We start from the raw sequence: 18,566 nt of genomic DNA on the forward strand, positions 1-18,566 counted from the left end.
GTATTTGCTGCCTTAAAATTCTGCATCTTCTAAGGATTGGGAAGGGATCACATAAGAATGCAGTTCAGCTGTGCCTGCCTCACGTAAGATATTTGGCAAAGAATTTCAGTGTGCTTTTCCCAGTAGAGCATCCCAAGGAATTGTGCCTATGATCTCCACAATAATAAGCAGTGAGGTTCAGCTTCAACATATATTCTTGCCACATAATTTTTGCTCTCATTTTTGAAGATTGTATAGGGTTTTATAAGTAAGGGACTATGGGGCTCTACTCAATATTTTAAACAATGACACTTTGATTGAAACTTAAATATACCTGCTGGCTGGGTTTCCTGGCAGGCTCCTGAGGTTCAAATATGTGCCTTACTTCCTCTTATGATATCTCTGTATATATTTTTTAAAAGGAACGCTCCCTTTAGCTGCCCTCTGGCCCCTGACTCCTCTTCTCTTTTCTTCTGTTCTTCCTTTGAAGCCAGAAGGCAGGGAAGCAACTCGGCAGGTAGAGGTTATTAATGCTGTACCAAACCCAGCACATTGTTAAGGAGCCTATTATAATGTAAAAACTACACACCCGGCTCCTTTTCTTTCCCCAGTCAAAGTCAAAATCAAAGTCTCAGTGCTCTCTCTCCTTCCCTCCCTCTCTCTCTCTCCCCCTCCCCACTCGGTCTCTTCTTTCTCTTTGTCTTTTTAAAGAGGCGCTCAACATTGTACCATTAGGGCTCTACCCACTGACCTCGTCCTAACAGCTCCATGTTTTTGGGTGATACTTATCTCCCAAATGGTTGAGGCCCGACCCATTTGTAGTTAAGTAAGATGTGAACTGGTTTAGTCTGAGAAAGACTCAACATTTGTAGCCTTCACTAGGTGGGCACAGATTAGGTGAGGGAAAGAAATATATCTTTGGCTTTAGGGTCCTGTAAGCAAGGATCTAATCTGGGTCAGGCACTGGGACCAGAACTTTCCCTAAGGATGGGCTCCAGCATGAGTCCGAAAGCTAGGAAGACTAAATCTCTGGTCCTGGTGACCAACCCGGATTGGATTCTGCAACATTACCCTAGGACACGTATATTTGCTTTCATTCCTGTAAGCAAGTTTAACTGAACCTGTTTCCAGAACAGCTCTGGTAATGCAAGCGTCTAAATTTCTGACGCGCTGAATAAATATTTTTTGCATATTTAAACCAATTTACCAATTGTATTTGGTTGCATAACCCTTGGCAGTTTTTTACACTTAACGTGTAGATGGGAAAAGCATCCAGTTGGCAGGGATATTGTGGGAGGAGATGGTCATCATTAGTCCTATCACATCCTCCTGTATTTTATTCAGGTCTGTCACTGGGAAGGTGAACATGGATAGCCAATAGGAAAAATGAGGATTCATAAGTACAGCCATTTCAGAAAAGCTATCTATAATCCCATACCCTCTATTAGATAGTACAGTATTATTTTACAATGCTACACCGTGTTATTTAATTTGGTAAAAAAGCCAAACTTATTTTATTACTATAGAATTTAAATCCCTGCATAAATTTTCTTTTTGCAAGCTTTTAAAAAGGCTGATGATAAATTTTTAAAAAAAGGAGTTACAAGGAATAAAGGCATCCATGATTCTAATTGCATTAGGAAAAAGGGTGATATATTATGAAATATGAAGGAGAAAACAAAGTAGCTGCTGCTTTTATTTCTTTCCTTTTCTAGGTCCTACGTTCTTTCTTGCCTGCTTCAGTATTGCTGCAGGGTTAGCATTCTTCATGTATTGCTGCAATCCAGGTAATAAAAGTTTGATATTTTTTCCAAGACTTGAGCCAGTTTAAAAGGGGGCTCTATTTAGCTTCTTTAGCTTTCTGTCAGAGACACTTTAGCAGACCTCTAACCTTGGTGGATGTGGGCTGAGCAGGAAGGGGAATGCATGCAATTAAAGCACAAAACTAGTCCCAGTAAAATCCATTTATCTGCTTTTGTCATAGGTTGATTTCTCTCTCTCTCTCATTTGCTTTCCCATATTTTACATTGACATTCCCTTGTCATCAAAATTCAGAATTAAAATTTTGATAATTCAGTTGTTAATTTAGTATATTATTTAGACATTAACACTCTTGGGAATTACCTTTCTTCTCAATTTTGGTAAATCAAAATGTTTTTCTGTCCAAAACTGGAAAGATAAGTTTATTGGGATAAGTATAGAACACATGAGAGTGTCTTGCATATCTTTAGACAGAGTTGTTAAAATCATAAATTGATTTACAGGTTTGTCTGTTTAAGATGAAATACTCCATCACTCAGAACTGGCTTAAACAACCTTCTGTAGAAGCCAATTTTCATAATAATTATAATTGGTTCTCCCTGAGTAAAACTTTAGCAAGATATTTTTGTGAAATATTAGTTGAAGGAAAAATCCAGTATGCTTACAGACCTGATTCACTTTTTCCCTCCAGTTTTCCATCTCATTCCATATTATCATTTCATTTTAGATTCCAGAATTCTGGGAAAAGCCAAGAAGGTGCTGGGATTTTCCCCAATTATCATAGGAAGACATGTTAGCAACATCTGTATGTTATACATGGAAGATTCGTCAGGAAGACAGTAAGAATAAATTGGGGCAGCATCAGATTTCCCTGCCAATAGCACGGATCCTTTGCAAGCAATTACCTTTTCTTATACCAAAGATCTAACTCAGTTGCTTTAGCAGTCTTTGCTGCTTCAAAGGGCTTTCAGAAGATCACTTGTATTTGCCTTTTACTTGTGGAGCAGATTTTTTTATTTTTGTACAAGCTTATTTTTAAAAATTATTTATCACCTTGATAAAATATATTTTAATGCAAATAAGCATTTTAACATGCCCTGATTCATTCAAGTCTTGAGCATCAAGTCATGTATGTATGTGTATATAAATATGTATGTATTGCATTCTGCCATTTTCTGTTTCAAGATGAACTGAAAGTTCCTGCTTAGGCTAGTACTGAAAGATGGAACCTTGGTGTGTCTCATTATTAAGAAGATAATAACTCTACATGAAAGCTGTACTGAGTGCTTTACTTCATTGAGAACAAATGGAAGTTTTCCACCTAATATGAGTGACAACCTTGAGTGCTGATGATAGAACCCATCAAGTTTTGTATATCAGATAATCCATTATCAATTGTTGGGGATTCTCTTTATAAATAGCAAAGGTATTTATAAAGAATAAATAAAGATAAAAAATAATGTTTGAAATAATGTATAAGCAATTAGAAGCAGATACTATAGGTGCAAATGAACGGAAAGCCTTAATGAAAGCTGGAGTGTATAGTTTTATTTTTAAATGTTAAAAAGAACGCTGTATTCTTTGTTTTTAATAGACTCCAGGAGTTCACTGATATGAATAACCTAGGCAAAAATAAGCATTTGTTAGCATTTGCTTCTTAGTCCAACTGTATAAGATTTCATGTTATGTTCCAGACAGAAACTTAAGTTTGTGGCCAAGAATTTAGCCTTTATAATGTCATGCGCTTTTGAGGACCATAAACTGCTTCACACATCTGAAGGGTTCTGTTCCATGAAAAATTTCATTTCTCAGAAGCTCATTTTACATGCACATTCTGCATAGCAATTTCATGGAGCATCTAGACTGTGTCATCAGCCTTTAGCCCTTCTGCCTTGTCTTTTTTCACCTCTCTTAACAAGGATAATCTGTGTAGCTGGAAAGACTTAAGCACGCAAAGCTTCAAAGGTGTGCTATAATATAGGAGACTACAGATGTCTTTAAAAGCATGGAGTGCAACACTAGTGATTATGATCTTTGCTCTTCCTCTCCTTATTTCCATGAATTCCTCAGCTGTAAGAATGCACATTGGATTTGTACGTGCATCATTTTTTCCCCTTATATTGGAATTTGGAATGTCAATACATTAGAGCCTTAAAATTAATGCCACAATCCTGCTTTTCCCTAATTTTCACCTTTGATACTCTGAATAAGTGGAATCTTTTCTTAAGTGTATAAAGAAGTGGCCATCCTTCAACTTCGTTAGGGATTTTTCCAAATAATTGTTTTAAGTTAATCTTCCTTGGTTGTCTATGAAATTATGTTGTTTAAAGCATTACTGCTCTTTGGGGGATTGAATGGAAGGTGCTGACTTACTTTATTTTAAAATGCCCAAAATCCACTTTTTTAAAGAAGGAAAAAGTGCTACACAATTGTATAAAACACTTACGTGCCTGATCGTAATTGCTACTTTCTTCGGAGAAGTGAAGAAGAATGGTGAAAAAGTGGGTTGAAATGAACTGGAGTAGCAAGATAGCGATTGGGAGTATATTCCAGTAACCATTCGTTGGAAATGAATTGAGCAGGAACTGCGTTGCAGTTTTTCAAGCAACAACAGCAATATTGAAAAGCAACAGTATGCAAAAGATTCACGTCTAAACACAGCCTTAATCTTTATATGACTAGAAAACTTTTCATTGTTTTGGTGCTCGAGCAGAGGCCTGGTTCAGATGAAACGTTGAACTATCACTTACTATATATCCAAATGTTGAGGTTCCATACACCTCTCCTTTTATGGCATGGCCATGTGGAATAACTCAGAAGCTTTTAGTTTCATATTTTTAGCTGCTCATATGTTATTGCTGTGGTCACAGCTTAAAGTTGGCTTGTTTTAGGACAATATAGGGAAAGTCCTTGAGCTGAATTCAACTTTATGGACACTTTTTTTTTCTTGGCAACACAATATATTTTTTGCTGCTGTTTCATTCCAGGATAATTTGTAAATTTCTCAGTCTAGTAACAGTCTGGAATGTCTTGCTAATCTGACATCAAAGAACTATCCAGTTGTAGTCTGTTGAGCAAGTTGAGATCAGCCATCTAGCTGGGCAGATTCAAAATAACATTGTGAATTACAGTTTGATTAAAAATGCCAGTGAATGCATGCATTCATTGGACAGCCATAGCCAAAGAGTGGAGAACTGATGCTACTCTTTCTTGGACTTGAAATGGATTGTCCTTCCCTGCCAAAACAATAGAAACTGTTGCTTAACTATGGAATTTGGCTTTTCATAAATTTAGAGCAGGGGTGTCAAACTCAGTGTTACAGCATCGTCACATGACATATCGGGACTTTCCCTCCCTTCGCTAAACCGGGGGGTGGGCATGGCCAGTGCATGACACATCTGGCCTGTGGGCCGGGAGTTTGACAGCCCTGATTTAGAGGCACTTTCTGAAGAGAAAATAAAGTGATGTAAGCAAAGAGTAGGGGGTGCTTTAGTGGTGATTGAAGATACATCTGTCTCTTTAGGGACATTCTGGGTGAATTGTTTAGCCCTTAAAAAGGACTTTTCTTCCTACCTTCCTAACTAAAAGATTTGTACCTGGCAGGAACCTCATCATGTATTTCCTTGAGTCACCACACGATGGGGGGAGAGCACTGCAGGAGACGCATGACTAACTTTGCATTCATGTGCAGGATTCTTAAAAACTGAAGTGTCAGCTACTTATTTTCTGCATAACAGGAGAAAGAATGCTGTAGCACTGCTCAGTCTGACCTAATCAATTTTAAAGGGATGCATCAATTTCAGAACGCTTTCTCTGGCCAATTGCCATTTTAAAATACGGGGTTGATTTAGAAAAGAAATACAGCTTGTTTTAGTTTCAAAGCTGATTGTAGTATAAGGCATGAATTATACACCTGAAAATCTATGGAACCCTTTGTAGCATCAAAGCTCAAAGTGAAATTCAGCTTTGAAGTTTATTCCTCCAGTCAAATTTAAAAGTATTTTTATATGTAATTTTCATTAAAAACTTTTAAACCAGAAGGTAACATCTAATACAAATTAATAGAAAAAAGGGAGAAAAGATAGAAAAAAAGAAAAGAAAAAAGAGATAAAAGAAAAAGAATGAAGAAAAGAAAGAAATACATAAGGAACAGCTTCCAATATTCTTCATAGCAGTTATGAGTACAAATGTATTTTAACTTCTCTCAAGTGACATCGTATTATTTTTCTTTCAATAATCTTTTCTATCTAATCATTAACATCATAGGTCCAAGTTGTTTTTTCATTTTTATGCAAAAAGACAATAAGAGACTTCGAGTCAGTGAGTATAAAAGTATTTTTGAACTTGTAGACTGGTTATATGACATACTCTATAAAAATAAACCCCAACGTGTACATACTACCATTCAAGTAGCTTTTGAAAATAAAACATATCTTTCCCCTTCTCTATAGCCAATATTCAAAAAAGTTTTAGTCCAGTTCTCTAAAGGGTGAAGAGAAAAAAAAAATCCCATGAGGTTGTTCTCTGAGTTGTTTGTTTGCCTGCACACATTTCATTACCCAAACTAGGTAACATCAACAGAGTCTCTAGCATTATGAAACATCTTCCAAGAAAACAATCAAGCTCAGAGAATATTAAACTCAATCCTAAACTCTATTCTCTATTGGTAAAAAAGAATCTAGAATATTCTGATATTCAGTTATATACAATCTGCATACAAATGACATTAAAGTTTACTTAATGTGTTATTTCTTTTGATATCCTTTTCTTAATCAGATGTTGCCTGATAGCATCTGCACCAGAGATATTCTTAATATTAAATTTGATGATGGAAGACTCAGGTTGTATTCTAACCTGAACTGGCATCATTAAACTCCTATTCCTGGCTTCCAAACATTTGATTAAAATTCCCCAAAGGAATCAAAAGCCACATTCACTAGCACTAATGATGTTGCTTAACTGGGTAATGAATGTTATAGTGTTGACGGTCCAATGTAAATGAGGGACTAAAACTTCATAAAGATGCCCAGACATTTTCCATTACCCGTAGAGAAATTCTTAGGAGGTAATAACATTAATTATTAGGTAATAACATTAGACCAAAGAGGTCCAGAATTTTTCTTTGCGTGATTAGATAAAATATCTATTTTATTATTTAACAATAAGATTGGGAGTTCCCTATTTTCCAGGAATAATTCACATTTCAATAGCCATTACTCTTCCCACTGGCAGTACCCCTAGAGCCGCCTGTTTCACATTATTATTATTATTATTAGATTGTTTAAATTAAATAATAAGCAGGAAGCTGGCATCTGGTTAAATTAAAACTGTTAAATTAAAAGTTAGAAGTTAAAAGCTGGCATCTTTAAAGTGTATTATAAACATTTTAAAAAGTAAAACATTTGGTTGGTGCTGAAACCAAAACATGAGATTGTTTTATTTAAAGTGTGTTTATCTGCCCAAAACGGGCAAAAAGAGGTTTAAGTGATAAAAAGCATTCTGTACAGTAGAAGAAAACACTGCACAATACTTTGGTTCTGATTTGAAAGAGCTGCTTCAGAATGTGCAGGAATGTGAATGCAGTGATTTATGAATGCAGCTGTGTGTGCTTTAATGAATCACAGGTAAGAACTGTCTTTGTATTGCTGTCCTTTCTAGTATTTTTCTTCCAATTCAATCTGGAGCATTGCATAGCCCAGTGAAGGCGAACCTTTTTGGGACCGAGTGCCCAAACTGGAATGGGCGTGCATGCCAGAGCCCCGGAAACTCGAAGACCGGCTGGCCGGCGCACACATGCGCACCTGTCTTCTGGTTTCTGTTGCGTGCATGTGTGCCAGTGATCTTCATGCACCGGAACCCTGGAAACCCAAAAACCAGGTGGTGTTCGGGTTTCCAGGGCATTGGCACACACGAAGATCAGCTGGCCGGTGCTCATGCATGCGCCAGAAACCAGAACAGCAGCTGGCAACGGCGTGCATGCCCACAGAGAGGGCTCTGCATGCCACAGGTTTGCCATCATGGGCATAGCCCTCATACACTGGTCATTTCTATTTGTTTATTGAATAAAGTTTATTTGAATGCACTATTTCAATGCTATGCACTATTATCTCTAATTGGGCTTAGGCATAGAAGACTCTTAGAAGTGATCCATCTGTTTTCAAAAATGATACCTTTCAGGTGGCTTGAGATCATGACGCTAGCAAACCAGATCTCCTTGTATATTAAAGAAAACAAAATGGCATGTGGTAGTAGCTTTATCTACTGGAAGATGCCAGCCATATTCTCTATACTGCCTGAATACTGCATGTAAAAGTAAATAAGATAGCTGTACAATATATGTGGAAATTGCTATATATTTAGATTAAATATTAAAATAATCCAATGATGCCTTAAATATTTTTTGACCAATTCTAAAAAAAATTGTTTCCATTCAGTCCACCTAAATACAATGTATTGTATCTTGAAGCCCATCAGTTCCATTTTTTTAACCAGATTTCAGGTGATATTTATGTGGCATTCGTGTGGCAACTTTAGAAGTTTTTTTAATCATTTTTTTTAAATTACCTTTTAAAAGTGGTTTTAGGGATACAGTCTTGAGGGAGAGAAGAAAAGCTGCTGCCCACAGGGACTGACCTGATGGCCCAATGTGGCTTTTGAAGACTTTGATGACAATATATTCATTTGCATTTTAAAAAAATGTTGGGAACAGCTGCTATAGATTTTTTTTAAATGCTAGAGATACGCTAAAGGAGATGACAATTCTAACATGAAAACATTCTAACATGAAATTGCTCTACAAAGATGGTTTTGCAATAAAAGAATAGATATCTATTAGGGCTCTGTGGTGGTCAGGATTTGAAAGGGAAAACTGATGTTAGCCTTTCGAAGTCCCATAACAGGCATGTGACCTTGCAAACTGAAAAAAGAAAAAGAAAAAAAAAGAAACGTGATTCCAGTGTGTGTGAGCACATACATCGCATCAGTCTTTTATGTCAATCTAAGAAAAAAACATGATTCCACAGCCAATTAATATGGTAGTATTTGAAATTTGCAAAATAACTTTTTCCCCTTCAGAGTCTCCATCTTGGTGAATCAGGTAAAATGTTAACGTGTATAATGAGGGAGTTCACAGGAGAGATTCATTTTTAAAATAGCTAATAGGAATATGTTGCATTAAAGGCAGCCTTTTACTTTTTTTTATGCCCAGATTCCCAGGATTTTATAACAAGGAAGCCATATTAAGAAGTATCAGTCTCTCTGTGTATCAATAAGCATTTAGATTTGGGAACTTTATTTTTGTTACGTTATTGTTATTTTATTTTAAGTATAATCTATAAATGGAAGGGGGAAAGACCAAATGAAATGAAAAACAAACAAACAAAACAAAAAAATAAATGTGCCTGTAAAAATAAATGTATGTACAAGGTTCTTCTCAATAAATGTTCAAGGGAAAGTTTTTCTCAGGCTGTATGTAACATGTGCATAAAATACTTGCATTCTTATTTATAACAAGTGTTTAATGTACCTGGTTGTATGTTATGAAAAAATTTATGTGTGTATAAAATTAAAATTTTAAAACCAAATTAAACATAATCTCGACAGTTCTTTTAACAGAAAAACCATTAGTTCATGTTTTGTGTTTTATTGGAGAACTGAAATAACAGAAGATCTGTTATTGGGAGGCCACCTATACTAGAACTCCCACAAGGAACTGGAAATAAACATTTTTAAATAGAAAGGCAACCCAAATGCAATCCTACAATGAACACTGTCCTTTAGATAATTTTCGACAGTGTATCTCAAGAATAGTGCTTATAGAGCAGGTCAGCACAACTAACAGCGGAGAAAGGGGGAACACTGATAAATTTAAAAGGGCCACAAAGGGTATCAGTCAGCTGTTTGGCAAATAGCAGGGTGTTGAGGTTCTGGTGGTGTTGGTGAGGCCTGAAGGCCATCACAGTATGTTTTTTGCGATGGTGGTGGCGGCAAAACATACCAGGCAGTGGAAATGTGTTTGCTGAGGTGATGCCAATGGGCTGCACAAGATTGCTTGGCAGTTCTCACGTGTTGTATGGGCCTGACATACAAGGTTGTTTAATTGCCAGCATCTTGACTATTGAGTTACATCAGTCCTTCATGAAATATGCTTCAATGTTGTACAAGGAATAAGAGCTAAGTTGAGTCAGAAAATTTCAGAGGCATTCCAATATAGACTTTGTATCCGATTGGTCTAAAACTTGGCAACTCCAAATCTCAACCAGCAAATGCTCAGTCTTACATATTGGAAAAAAGAACCCAAACACTAAGTACAAGCTTGATGGAAATTACCTTACAGATGACCCTCATCCTGTTAAAGACCTTGGAGTTTTCATATCAAATTATCTAAGTGCCAAAGCCCACTGCAACTACATAGCAAAAAAGGCTCTAAGAGTTGTAAACCTAATTTTGCGTAGCTTCTTTTCCAACAACTCTACACTGCTAACCAGAGCATACAAAACATTTGCAAGACCAATTCTTGAATACAGCTCACCTGTCTGGAACCCATACCACATCTCTGACATTAATACAATTGAATGAGTCCAGAAATATTTTACAAGAAGAGTTCTCCATTCTTCTGTAAACAACAAAATACCTTATACCTCCAGACTTGAAATCCTGGGATTAGAAAACTTAGAACTCCGCTGACTCAGACAGGACCTGTGTTTAACACACAGAATCATCTATTGTAATGTCCTTCCTGTTAAAGACTACTTCAGCTTCAATCGCAATAATACAAGAGCAAACAATAGATTCAAACTTAATGTTAACCGCTTCAATCTTGATTGCAGAAAATATGACTTTTGTAATAGAGTTGCTAACGCTTGGAACACACTACCTGACTCTGTGGTCTCTTCTCAAACTCCCAAAAGCTTTAACCAAAAACTGTCTACCATTGACCTCACCCCATTCCTAAGAGGACTATAAGGGGTGTGCATAAATGCACAAAATGTACAAATGCCTACCATTCCTGTCCTATTGTTTTCTTTCATTATATGTGCTTGTATATAATGTGACAAAATAAATAAATAAAAAAATATCGTTCTGATGATAATATCTATGTATCATCTATCTATTGCCTTTCATCTGTCTGTCTGTATCACCTATCTACCAACCTACATCCATCCATCCATCTATCTATCTATCTATCTATCTATCTATCTATCTATCTATCTATCTATCTATCTATCTATCTATCTATCCCTTCCTTCATCTATCTGTCTACCTACTTACCATATTATCTACCTATCTACCACGGATATGCAAAGTCCTCACACTGCCCTCTTCCTTCCTTTTACTTGGATACTATCAAGTGAGCATAACAGCAAGATAATCAGTTGCTATCTGGGCTCTAATGCTTGCAAAGGTAAATAAGAGGCCATCCATTGAGAAAAGGAGCACTATTCTCATATGAGCTGCAACTTCTTCCTTAGCAGGATTTCCTCCTGAAACTTTCACCATTGGCAGCTGCCTGATAGCTCCAACTGGCAAGATCAGGTCTGCTGAGAAGTTACTTTCTTTGAAAAGTATGGACCTTTAATAGACGGTTTTGGAGAAATGCTGCGTGAACATACTGGCTTTTTGAGGATGTGAACATGTCACTGTGGTTTGCTGTATGGTTTGTGGCTTATTCTCTAGAAAATATGCATAAAGCGAGATAATCCAGTGGGTTCTTTGGTAGACACCGCCAGTGCTTTTTAGACTTCATTTCTCCCTTTTTTTCCCCTGATAAGCACAATAACAAGAAGTATATGTTGACATCACTGTACACAATGACTTCACGAAAATTTATGGCTAAGTATTTATGACTCTGTAAAGTGTCCTTGATCTGAATCTTAGGAACAGAAACTGCTCTTCAACAACCAAGAGATGTCCCTAAATTTATGTCACTTTATTTAGGAAGAACATCATGGGGAACTAGAATGTAGGTGATAAAAGCTCCTGCTGGAGAAAACTGGATTGAATGCAATTTAGTGATTAAAAAAAGTAAGGTTTTACACTTTGGCAAGAAAAACTAAATGCACAGGTATAGAATAGGTGTCATGTGGCTCAACAGCAGTAATTGTGAGAAGGATCTAGGAGTCCTAGGGGATAACCAATTAAATATGAGCCAGCAGTTTGCTGCAACTGCAAAAACCAATGCATCCTAGGGTGCATCAACAGAGGGATACTATCAAGGTCACGTGAAGTGTTAATACTGCTTCATACTGTTAGTAGAACCACATTTGGAATACCTTGTCCACTTTTGGTGGTAATGATACAAAAAATGTTATTGAGACTCAAAACAGTGCAGAGAGGAGCAACAAAGATGATTAGGGGTCCGCTGCAGGCTAAAGTATGATGAACAGTTGTCGGAATGAGTATATCTAGTCTAAAAAATAGAAGGACTAGGGTGACTTGATAGCAGTCTTCCAATATTTGAGGGGCTGTCACAGAGAAAAGGGAGTCAACCTATTTTCCAAAGCACCTGAGGGCAGGATGAGGGAAGGACAAGAAGTAATGGATGGAAGCTTATCAAGGAGACATGCAACCTAGAACTAAGGACAACTTTCCTGACAGTCAAAACAATCAGTGGAATGGCTTGCCTCCATAGGTTATTGGCACTCTCTCACTGGAGGTTTTTAAGAAAGGAAGTTAGGCATTTGTCCAGAATAGTTTAGGGAAGACCTTCCAGGACCATTCCAACTCTGTTATTCTGTATATTCTAATTCAATTCTCACTTATGCCATTTTTCCCCCCTTGGAAATGTGGAGGCTGCCCTTTATGAACATTTCCCGTCTTTTTCTTGTAATTTTGCTAAATTTCTCTTGCTTCAAACAAACCAGTGACAGCAGGGACAAGCAGCTTGAACTGTTCCTCCAACATCACCCTCTGGTCTTCTGCACGTAGAACAATGCAAATGTTGATATGGCAGCCAAGCTCAACTGACCAAACACAAGTTCCTGAGGTCCTTTCTCAAAGGTAACCGTCGGTTTTGGAAGAATCTGTGCCAAAATTAATTCTTTGAATGGTTAATAGCAATAGCAATAGCACTTAGACTTATATACTGCTTTACAATGCTTTACAGCCCTCTCTAAGCGGTTTACAGAGTCAGCATATTGCCCCCAACAATTTGGGTCCTCATTTTACCCACCTCAGAAGGATGGAAGGCTGAGTCAACCTTGAACCTGTTGAGATTTGAACTGCTAAATTGCAGGCAGCCGGCAGGCAACAGAAATAGCCTGCAGTATTACACTCTAACCACTGTGCCACTGTGGCTCTTAATAAAGCAGGGATGTCAAACTTGTGTGCTGGCCAGATGCGTCACGTGCTGGCCCTGCCCCCACCTGGTTTAGCAAAGGGAAAAAAGGCCCAATACATCGTGAGATACCACTTTGACGACGCGAGTTTGATACCCCTGTAATAAAGCAAAGATGGCATGGCTTTGGCTTTGTTGAAATGTGTATTTCTACCAACAAATTTTCTTTTAAAGGCAGCAGCATGACATTTTTCACACAGTACAGGGAACTCCCAACTAGCAAGCATGACAGATATATAGAAGCATCTTGCAGGATTTTCAATCTCAAGAGCCATCTTTTAGCTCTGAATGATGAGGGTGGTTAATTATGCTTCCAAAGATTCAAAATAGAGCATTTCCTGATCCCATAACTTACATGTGTGAATCACAGAGACCATAACGAATAGCATTTAATTGGTTTCCAACAGCACAGAGTAATTCTTTTCCCAACATAACCCATGCAAGATGTTGCTTAAGATGTGAGCATGGACATAGTAAAGCAGACATTTGTGAGTGAGTTGTTCAAGGGTATGATTTTAATTACTGCTCTTTTCTAAGCAAAAACCGCTTTAGTCCAAAAATCAGAACTCTCGGCCTAGTCATTTTTAGAGTGCATTTAGCTTCAAGCTAATAGCATAATTTAAATACCTTTACCCATACAATTGGTTTTTCTTCCAGTAAATTATAGTAGGTCATGTGCTTCAGGGATTTAAAACCAGCTCGTGAGAGACTAACACTATAAAATAGTACTTGAGACTGTGGGCTAATAAAGATAGAAGTTGACAAGCAATAGTCTGCTCTCATTTTAATTCAACCACTTATAAAGAGCCGAGTAAGCATTATAATGAGCGTGGTCCCAAGGTGCCTAATAAAAGCTTAGGATATTTCATTATTCATGATTTGTTCTCTACAGGAACTTCTGTCAGCATGGAGTAAAACTTAATGTGTATCAGTATATATAATTGCCTAAATACATTTGGTCATCTGACATTTAGTTGTAAAGGCCCGATAGTAGGAGGTTTAAAGCAATGGCATGAAATTCAATCTATCCTTTCATGTGCTGCTCCAGAAACAAAAAGCCTGGCGTTTGAATGGATCCTAAATCATTTTCAAACAAAGGTCAGACCAATGGCTTTGACCTATGAAATCCTGAATGACTTGGGGGTAGATGCCTATTGGATTCCTTTGCCCATATGAGCTTCCTTGAAACATCAGGACTCTGCCACACAGAGAGGACAACGTCCCACAGTATGGATCACTATTCATGAAATCTAATAGCAATAGGACTTAAACTTATATACAGCTTCATAGTCCTTTTACAGCCCTCTCTAAGCGGTTTACATAGTCAGCATATTGCCCCCAACAATCTGGGTCCTCATTTTACCCACCTCAGAAGGATGGAAGGCTGAGTCAACCTTGAGCCAGTGAGATTTGAACTGCGGAACTGCAGCTAGCAGTCAGCTGAAGTAGCCTGCAGTGCTGCACTCTTAACCACTGCGCCACCTCAGCAAAAATCTCTATCGAATGTAGCCCCAGTAGTTCCTAACTTGATTCCCCAAATTCCAACCAGGATATTTTTATCCCTTCTTATTTGGCTTTTGGCCACACTTGGAAAAATCACTCCAATGGGCACAACAGAAAAGGTAAAAGGCACTGGGCCCCTCCTCTTTGCAAAAGCCCACTTTAGATGGGAGAACTCACATTCAGGATCTGCTCCTTGACAACTGATTTTCCCAGGATGCAATGGTCTCTGCCAGTTGACTGCATTCACAACTCAACTGTTTTTCCCCCCTTAACTCTTGTTGTATCTAAAGTTTGCTTGAAATATAATTTCCCCTATTCCAGAGCAGAATGGGACTTTTCGTCTCCTACCCTTGGCCGCACCTCCTTCCTCCCCAGCATTCCACCTTGGGCGAGTCTCCTCTGACTTTTCTCCTTGTCTGACACGCCCCCACTCATTCGCCCTGGGCAATGGGCCATGGCCCCTCCGTCCCACGCGCTTCAGCATGGCTGATTTTCAGAAGGAGGGTTCGTCCTGGGTTTTTCACTTCTCCTAACAAGCATTTGGCTTTCCTAAACCCACTCCATTGGGCGATTGGTTGGCGGCTAACTGTCCCAGGCAGCGAAAAACCCAGGATGAACCCTCCTGCGAATCTGCTGTGCCAAAGCATGTGGGATGGAGGTGCCGTGGCCCATTGCCAGTGGTGGGTTGCTATCGGTTCACCCCGGTTTGGAAAACTGGTAGTAGCAGCAGCAGGAGGCTCCAGCCACCCGCCCAGACATCATCAAATACGATCTGCGCATGCACAGAAGTGGCGCACGTGCGAGCAAACTGGTAGCAAAGATAAGTAAAACCCACCCCTGTCCATTGTCCAGGGCAAATGGGTGGGGGCGTGTCAGCTGAGGAGAAAAGTCAGAGGAGAATTGCCCAAGGAGAAACGCTGGGGGAGAAGGAGGCGTGCCCAAGGGTAGGAGATGAAAAGTCCTAGACCCATTCCCAGGAGGTCTGGGGAAGGGCGGGTGGGTTGAAAAGGAAGAGATGGCACCCACAACATTGCACGGGGATTCAATTATCATCTGTTTGTGACCATCATTCTGGCTTTCTTGACCCTCGCCCTTCTTGCAGACACCCCTGCCAAACTCCCTAGTTCTTGAAACTTCTGTTGGTGCCAATCCTGAAAGGCCCACCCCAGATATATTCTCTGGAGGTAAAGGGGAAGTTGAACTGTGGGACATTTTCATCTTGTCCATAAATGAAAAGCTGTTATAATCGTGTGTATTTTTTCCTAATGAGCAGAATGCTGCATGCTTCTAAGAAATCGTAATAATTTAACTGTGAAATCTGCATGTGGGAAATGGAACAGAGGTTATACACCCTGTTGCAAGGCACAAAGACAGAATGATCATGCTTTATTTTGAGTATAAAGAGTGCTCCTTGATTCAACTCTTTCCTGGTATTCAAACTGGGAGTGTTACTGGCATGAAATGGCCAAGGAAAAGGAAATGAAAGTCGCTGAATGGGAAACTTTGTTTCAAAGTGGGAAAAAACTGAACATGTGAGATAGGAAGAGGGTAGGAGAAGGGGGGTGAACACAATCCCAAGTTGAAAAGAGCTGAGTAAATAAAATGCTTGGGAGTGGGGGAAAACAAAGGATGTACAAGAAAATAAAAGTCTGACTGACTGTGCCTAGAGGCTCAGAGACCCTTAAGTTGCAATCTTATTATCTGGGAGTGAAGTCCACCTAGGCAAATGGGACCTCTGTCTAAATGCACAAAGGACTGCATGGTGCTTCCAGGCGGACTGCTTCTGATGCTGCCTGTCTTAATGAGTAGAAGGTGCTGTAGTGAGACAACTCCAGTTGCAAATGGAGGATGACCTTCAAGACTTGCTGATTGGATAGGGGATGATTCCTTGTTTGGAAGCACCCATAAAGGATCCAGTTAAAATCATGATTTCTAAGAGAGCTAGAAAATTAGAAGAGCTTCGGTGCTCATTCAACTCCTGCCCTCTTTTATTTCTCATGCACTATGCTATGTTTCTTTCTACATTGGGTTACTTCATGGCTTTTAAAGCTTAGGTTTATTGAATAAGTCAATTCATACAACAGAGATAGTGTGTACATGTTGGTTGAAGACCAGAGTGAAATCTAGATACAAAACCACCCTCAGCCATGAAAGATTACTGGATACTTTGGGCCAGACTCTTCCCCCCAGGGATGAAATGCTCCCAGTTCGGACTGGCTCGCGCGATCCGGTACGATGACGGCTGCTGGTTCGGAGGACCAGTAGCAAAAATCCCTGGCCCTGCCCTCCCGCCTCAGCAGAGGGGTTTTTTTTCTTTTAAAAGCCGATTTTTCTTCAGCCTAAACATGCCTTTAAAAGTAAAAAAAAGCCTTTGAGGATCCTGCCCCTCAGCTGAGATCGGCAGAGCCTTTAAACTTTTTTTAAAAAAAATTAAAGTCTCCTCTGGCAATCTCACCTGAGTTTCTCATCAGCAGAACCTTACTTGTACTCTTGCTTGTAGAAAACATGTTTTCTACAAGTAAGAGTAGAGATTTTAAAGCACTTACCTGATTACTGATGAACGCATGGCTTTTTTCCCTGCCCAAAGCAGTTTCACTTTCAGCCCAGACAGAATCAATTGCTTAGCTAATCTATTTCCTCAGTGATCACCTAATGCTGGCTGGCTTTGTTGGCTGAGGAACTTTGGGAATTGAAGTCCACAATAAAATAAATAAATAAATAAATAAATAAATAAATAAATAAATAAATAAATAAATAAATAAATAAATAAATAATAAATAAATAAATAAAATAATAATAAAATAAATATTTAAATAAAATAAAATATTTAAAATAATTAAAATAAAATAATAAAATAAAATAAATAAATAAATAAATAAAATAATAATAAATAAATAAATAAATAAATAAATAAATAAAATAAATAAATAAATAAATAAAATAAAATAAAATAAAATAAAATATTTGTGCAGTTTTCTGAGATTTGGTGTGTTTCTGTAGTATTTCACTCTAACTACACAAACACACAAAATCTCAGAAATGTGGCATTTTGTGTGTGTGTGTGTGTGTGTCAGTTGTGTTGTATGTGTGTAAAGTGTGAAAGTTGGTTTTTGAGCTTTTTGTGGCTGTATGAAGTGTGAAGTGCAGCTGCTTTTACACTGTGTGTGAGTCAGTTGTGTTGTGTGTGTGTAAAGTGTGAAAGTTGGTTTTTGGTACCTCTTATTGTTTTTATACTTTATTATTTTTATTTATTGTTATTGGCCACACCCACCTAGTCATCTGACCACCAAGTCACACCCACCAATTAAGCCACGCCCACAGAACCGGTAGGGAAAATTTTTAGATTTCACCCCTGCTTCCCCCCACTGCCATTCTCTATCTCACAACTTGAGCTCCTGCAAGAACATATGTATGGGAAGGAAGGAAGGAAGGAAGGAAGGAAGGAAGGAAGGAAGGAAGGAAGGAAGGAAGGAAGGAAGGATGGATGGATCATGCCTGATAACCATATTATAGAATCCAAAATGATCATGAATAGACGAGCTCATAATCCAAACGCTCATGGTTGCAACATGTCATAATCTTCCCCTAGTCTTGCTTCACAACAACCCTCAAAGGATTGCTGGGAAATGGTGAAATCGAGAGGTACATGTAAAGTAAATCTAAAAGATAAAGTATAGAAGCATAAGTCTGTTGCATCTCAACATTGGCTGAGATGGACTATCCAAGTGATGAAACAACTGGTTTAGATTATCCAAAGCTCTGCAGCAATTAAAGAGAGGTATATAAAGTTTTTTTAACGACAATAGATTACTTATTTGTTGTGATTAAACCTGTTGCATTTCTGATAAGTGTGTTCCTGTGTTACACAGCATTTCCTTGGGGAGGAAGCCAGTTAGAACTAATCAAAATCCCTGTGCTTAGACGTGTATCACTAAAACTAATACAGCTAAGACACACAGCTGATGTTATTTTTATTATGCACACAAGG

At 38.3% G+C, this 18,566-nt stretch overlaps 1 protein-coding gene across 4 annotated transcripts in view; it reads left to right on the top strand.

Moving 5' to 3' along the window:
• CARD19 (caspase recruitment domain family member 19) overlaps positions 1–3,200 on the top strand; it is a 32,522-nt gene extending 29,322 nt beyond the window's left edge. For all 4 annotated transcript variants that reach the window (XM_058165578.1, XM_058165581.1, XM_058165579.1 and 1 more), the window contains 2 exons: positions 1,695–1,766; positions 2,468–3,200. In XM_058165578.1, coding sequence (XP_058021561.1) covers positions 1,695–1,766; positions 2,468–2,583 — 188 coding nt within the window. In that variant the 3' untranslated portion in view covers positions 2,584–3,200. The remainder of the gene's footprint in view (positions 1–1,694; positions 1,767–2,467) is intronic.
• Positions 3,201–18,566: the final 15,366 nt, after the last annotated feature.

The sequence above is a fragment of the Ahaetulla prasina genome, chromosome 2, assembly GCF_028640845.1.
Source record: "Ahaetulla prasina isolate Xishuangbanna chromosome 2, ASM2864084v1, whole genome shotgun sequence".
NCBI lineage: Eukaryota > Metazoa > Chordata > Lepidosauria > Squamata > Colubridae > Ahaetulla > Ahaetulla prasina.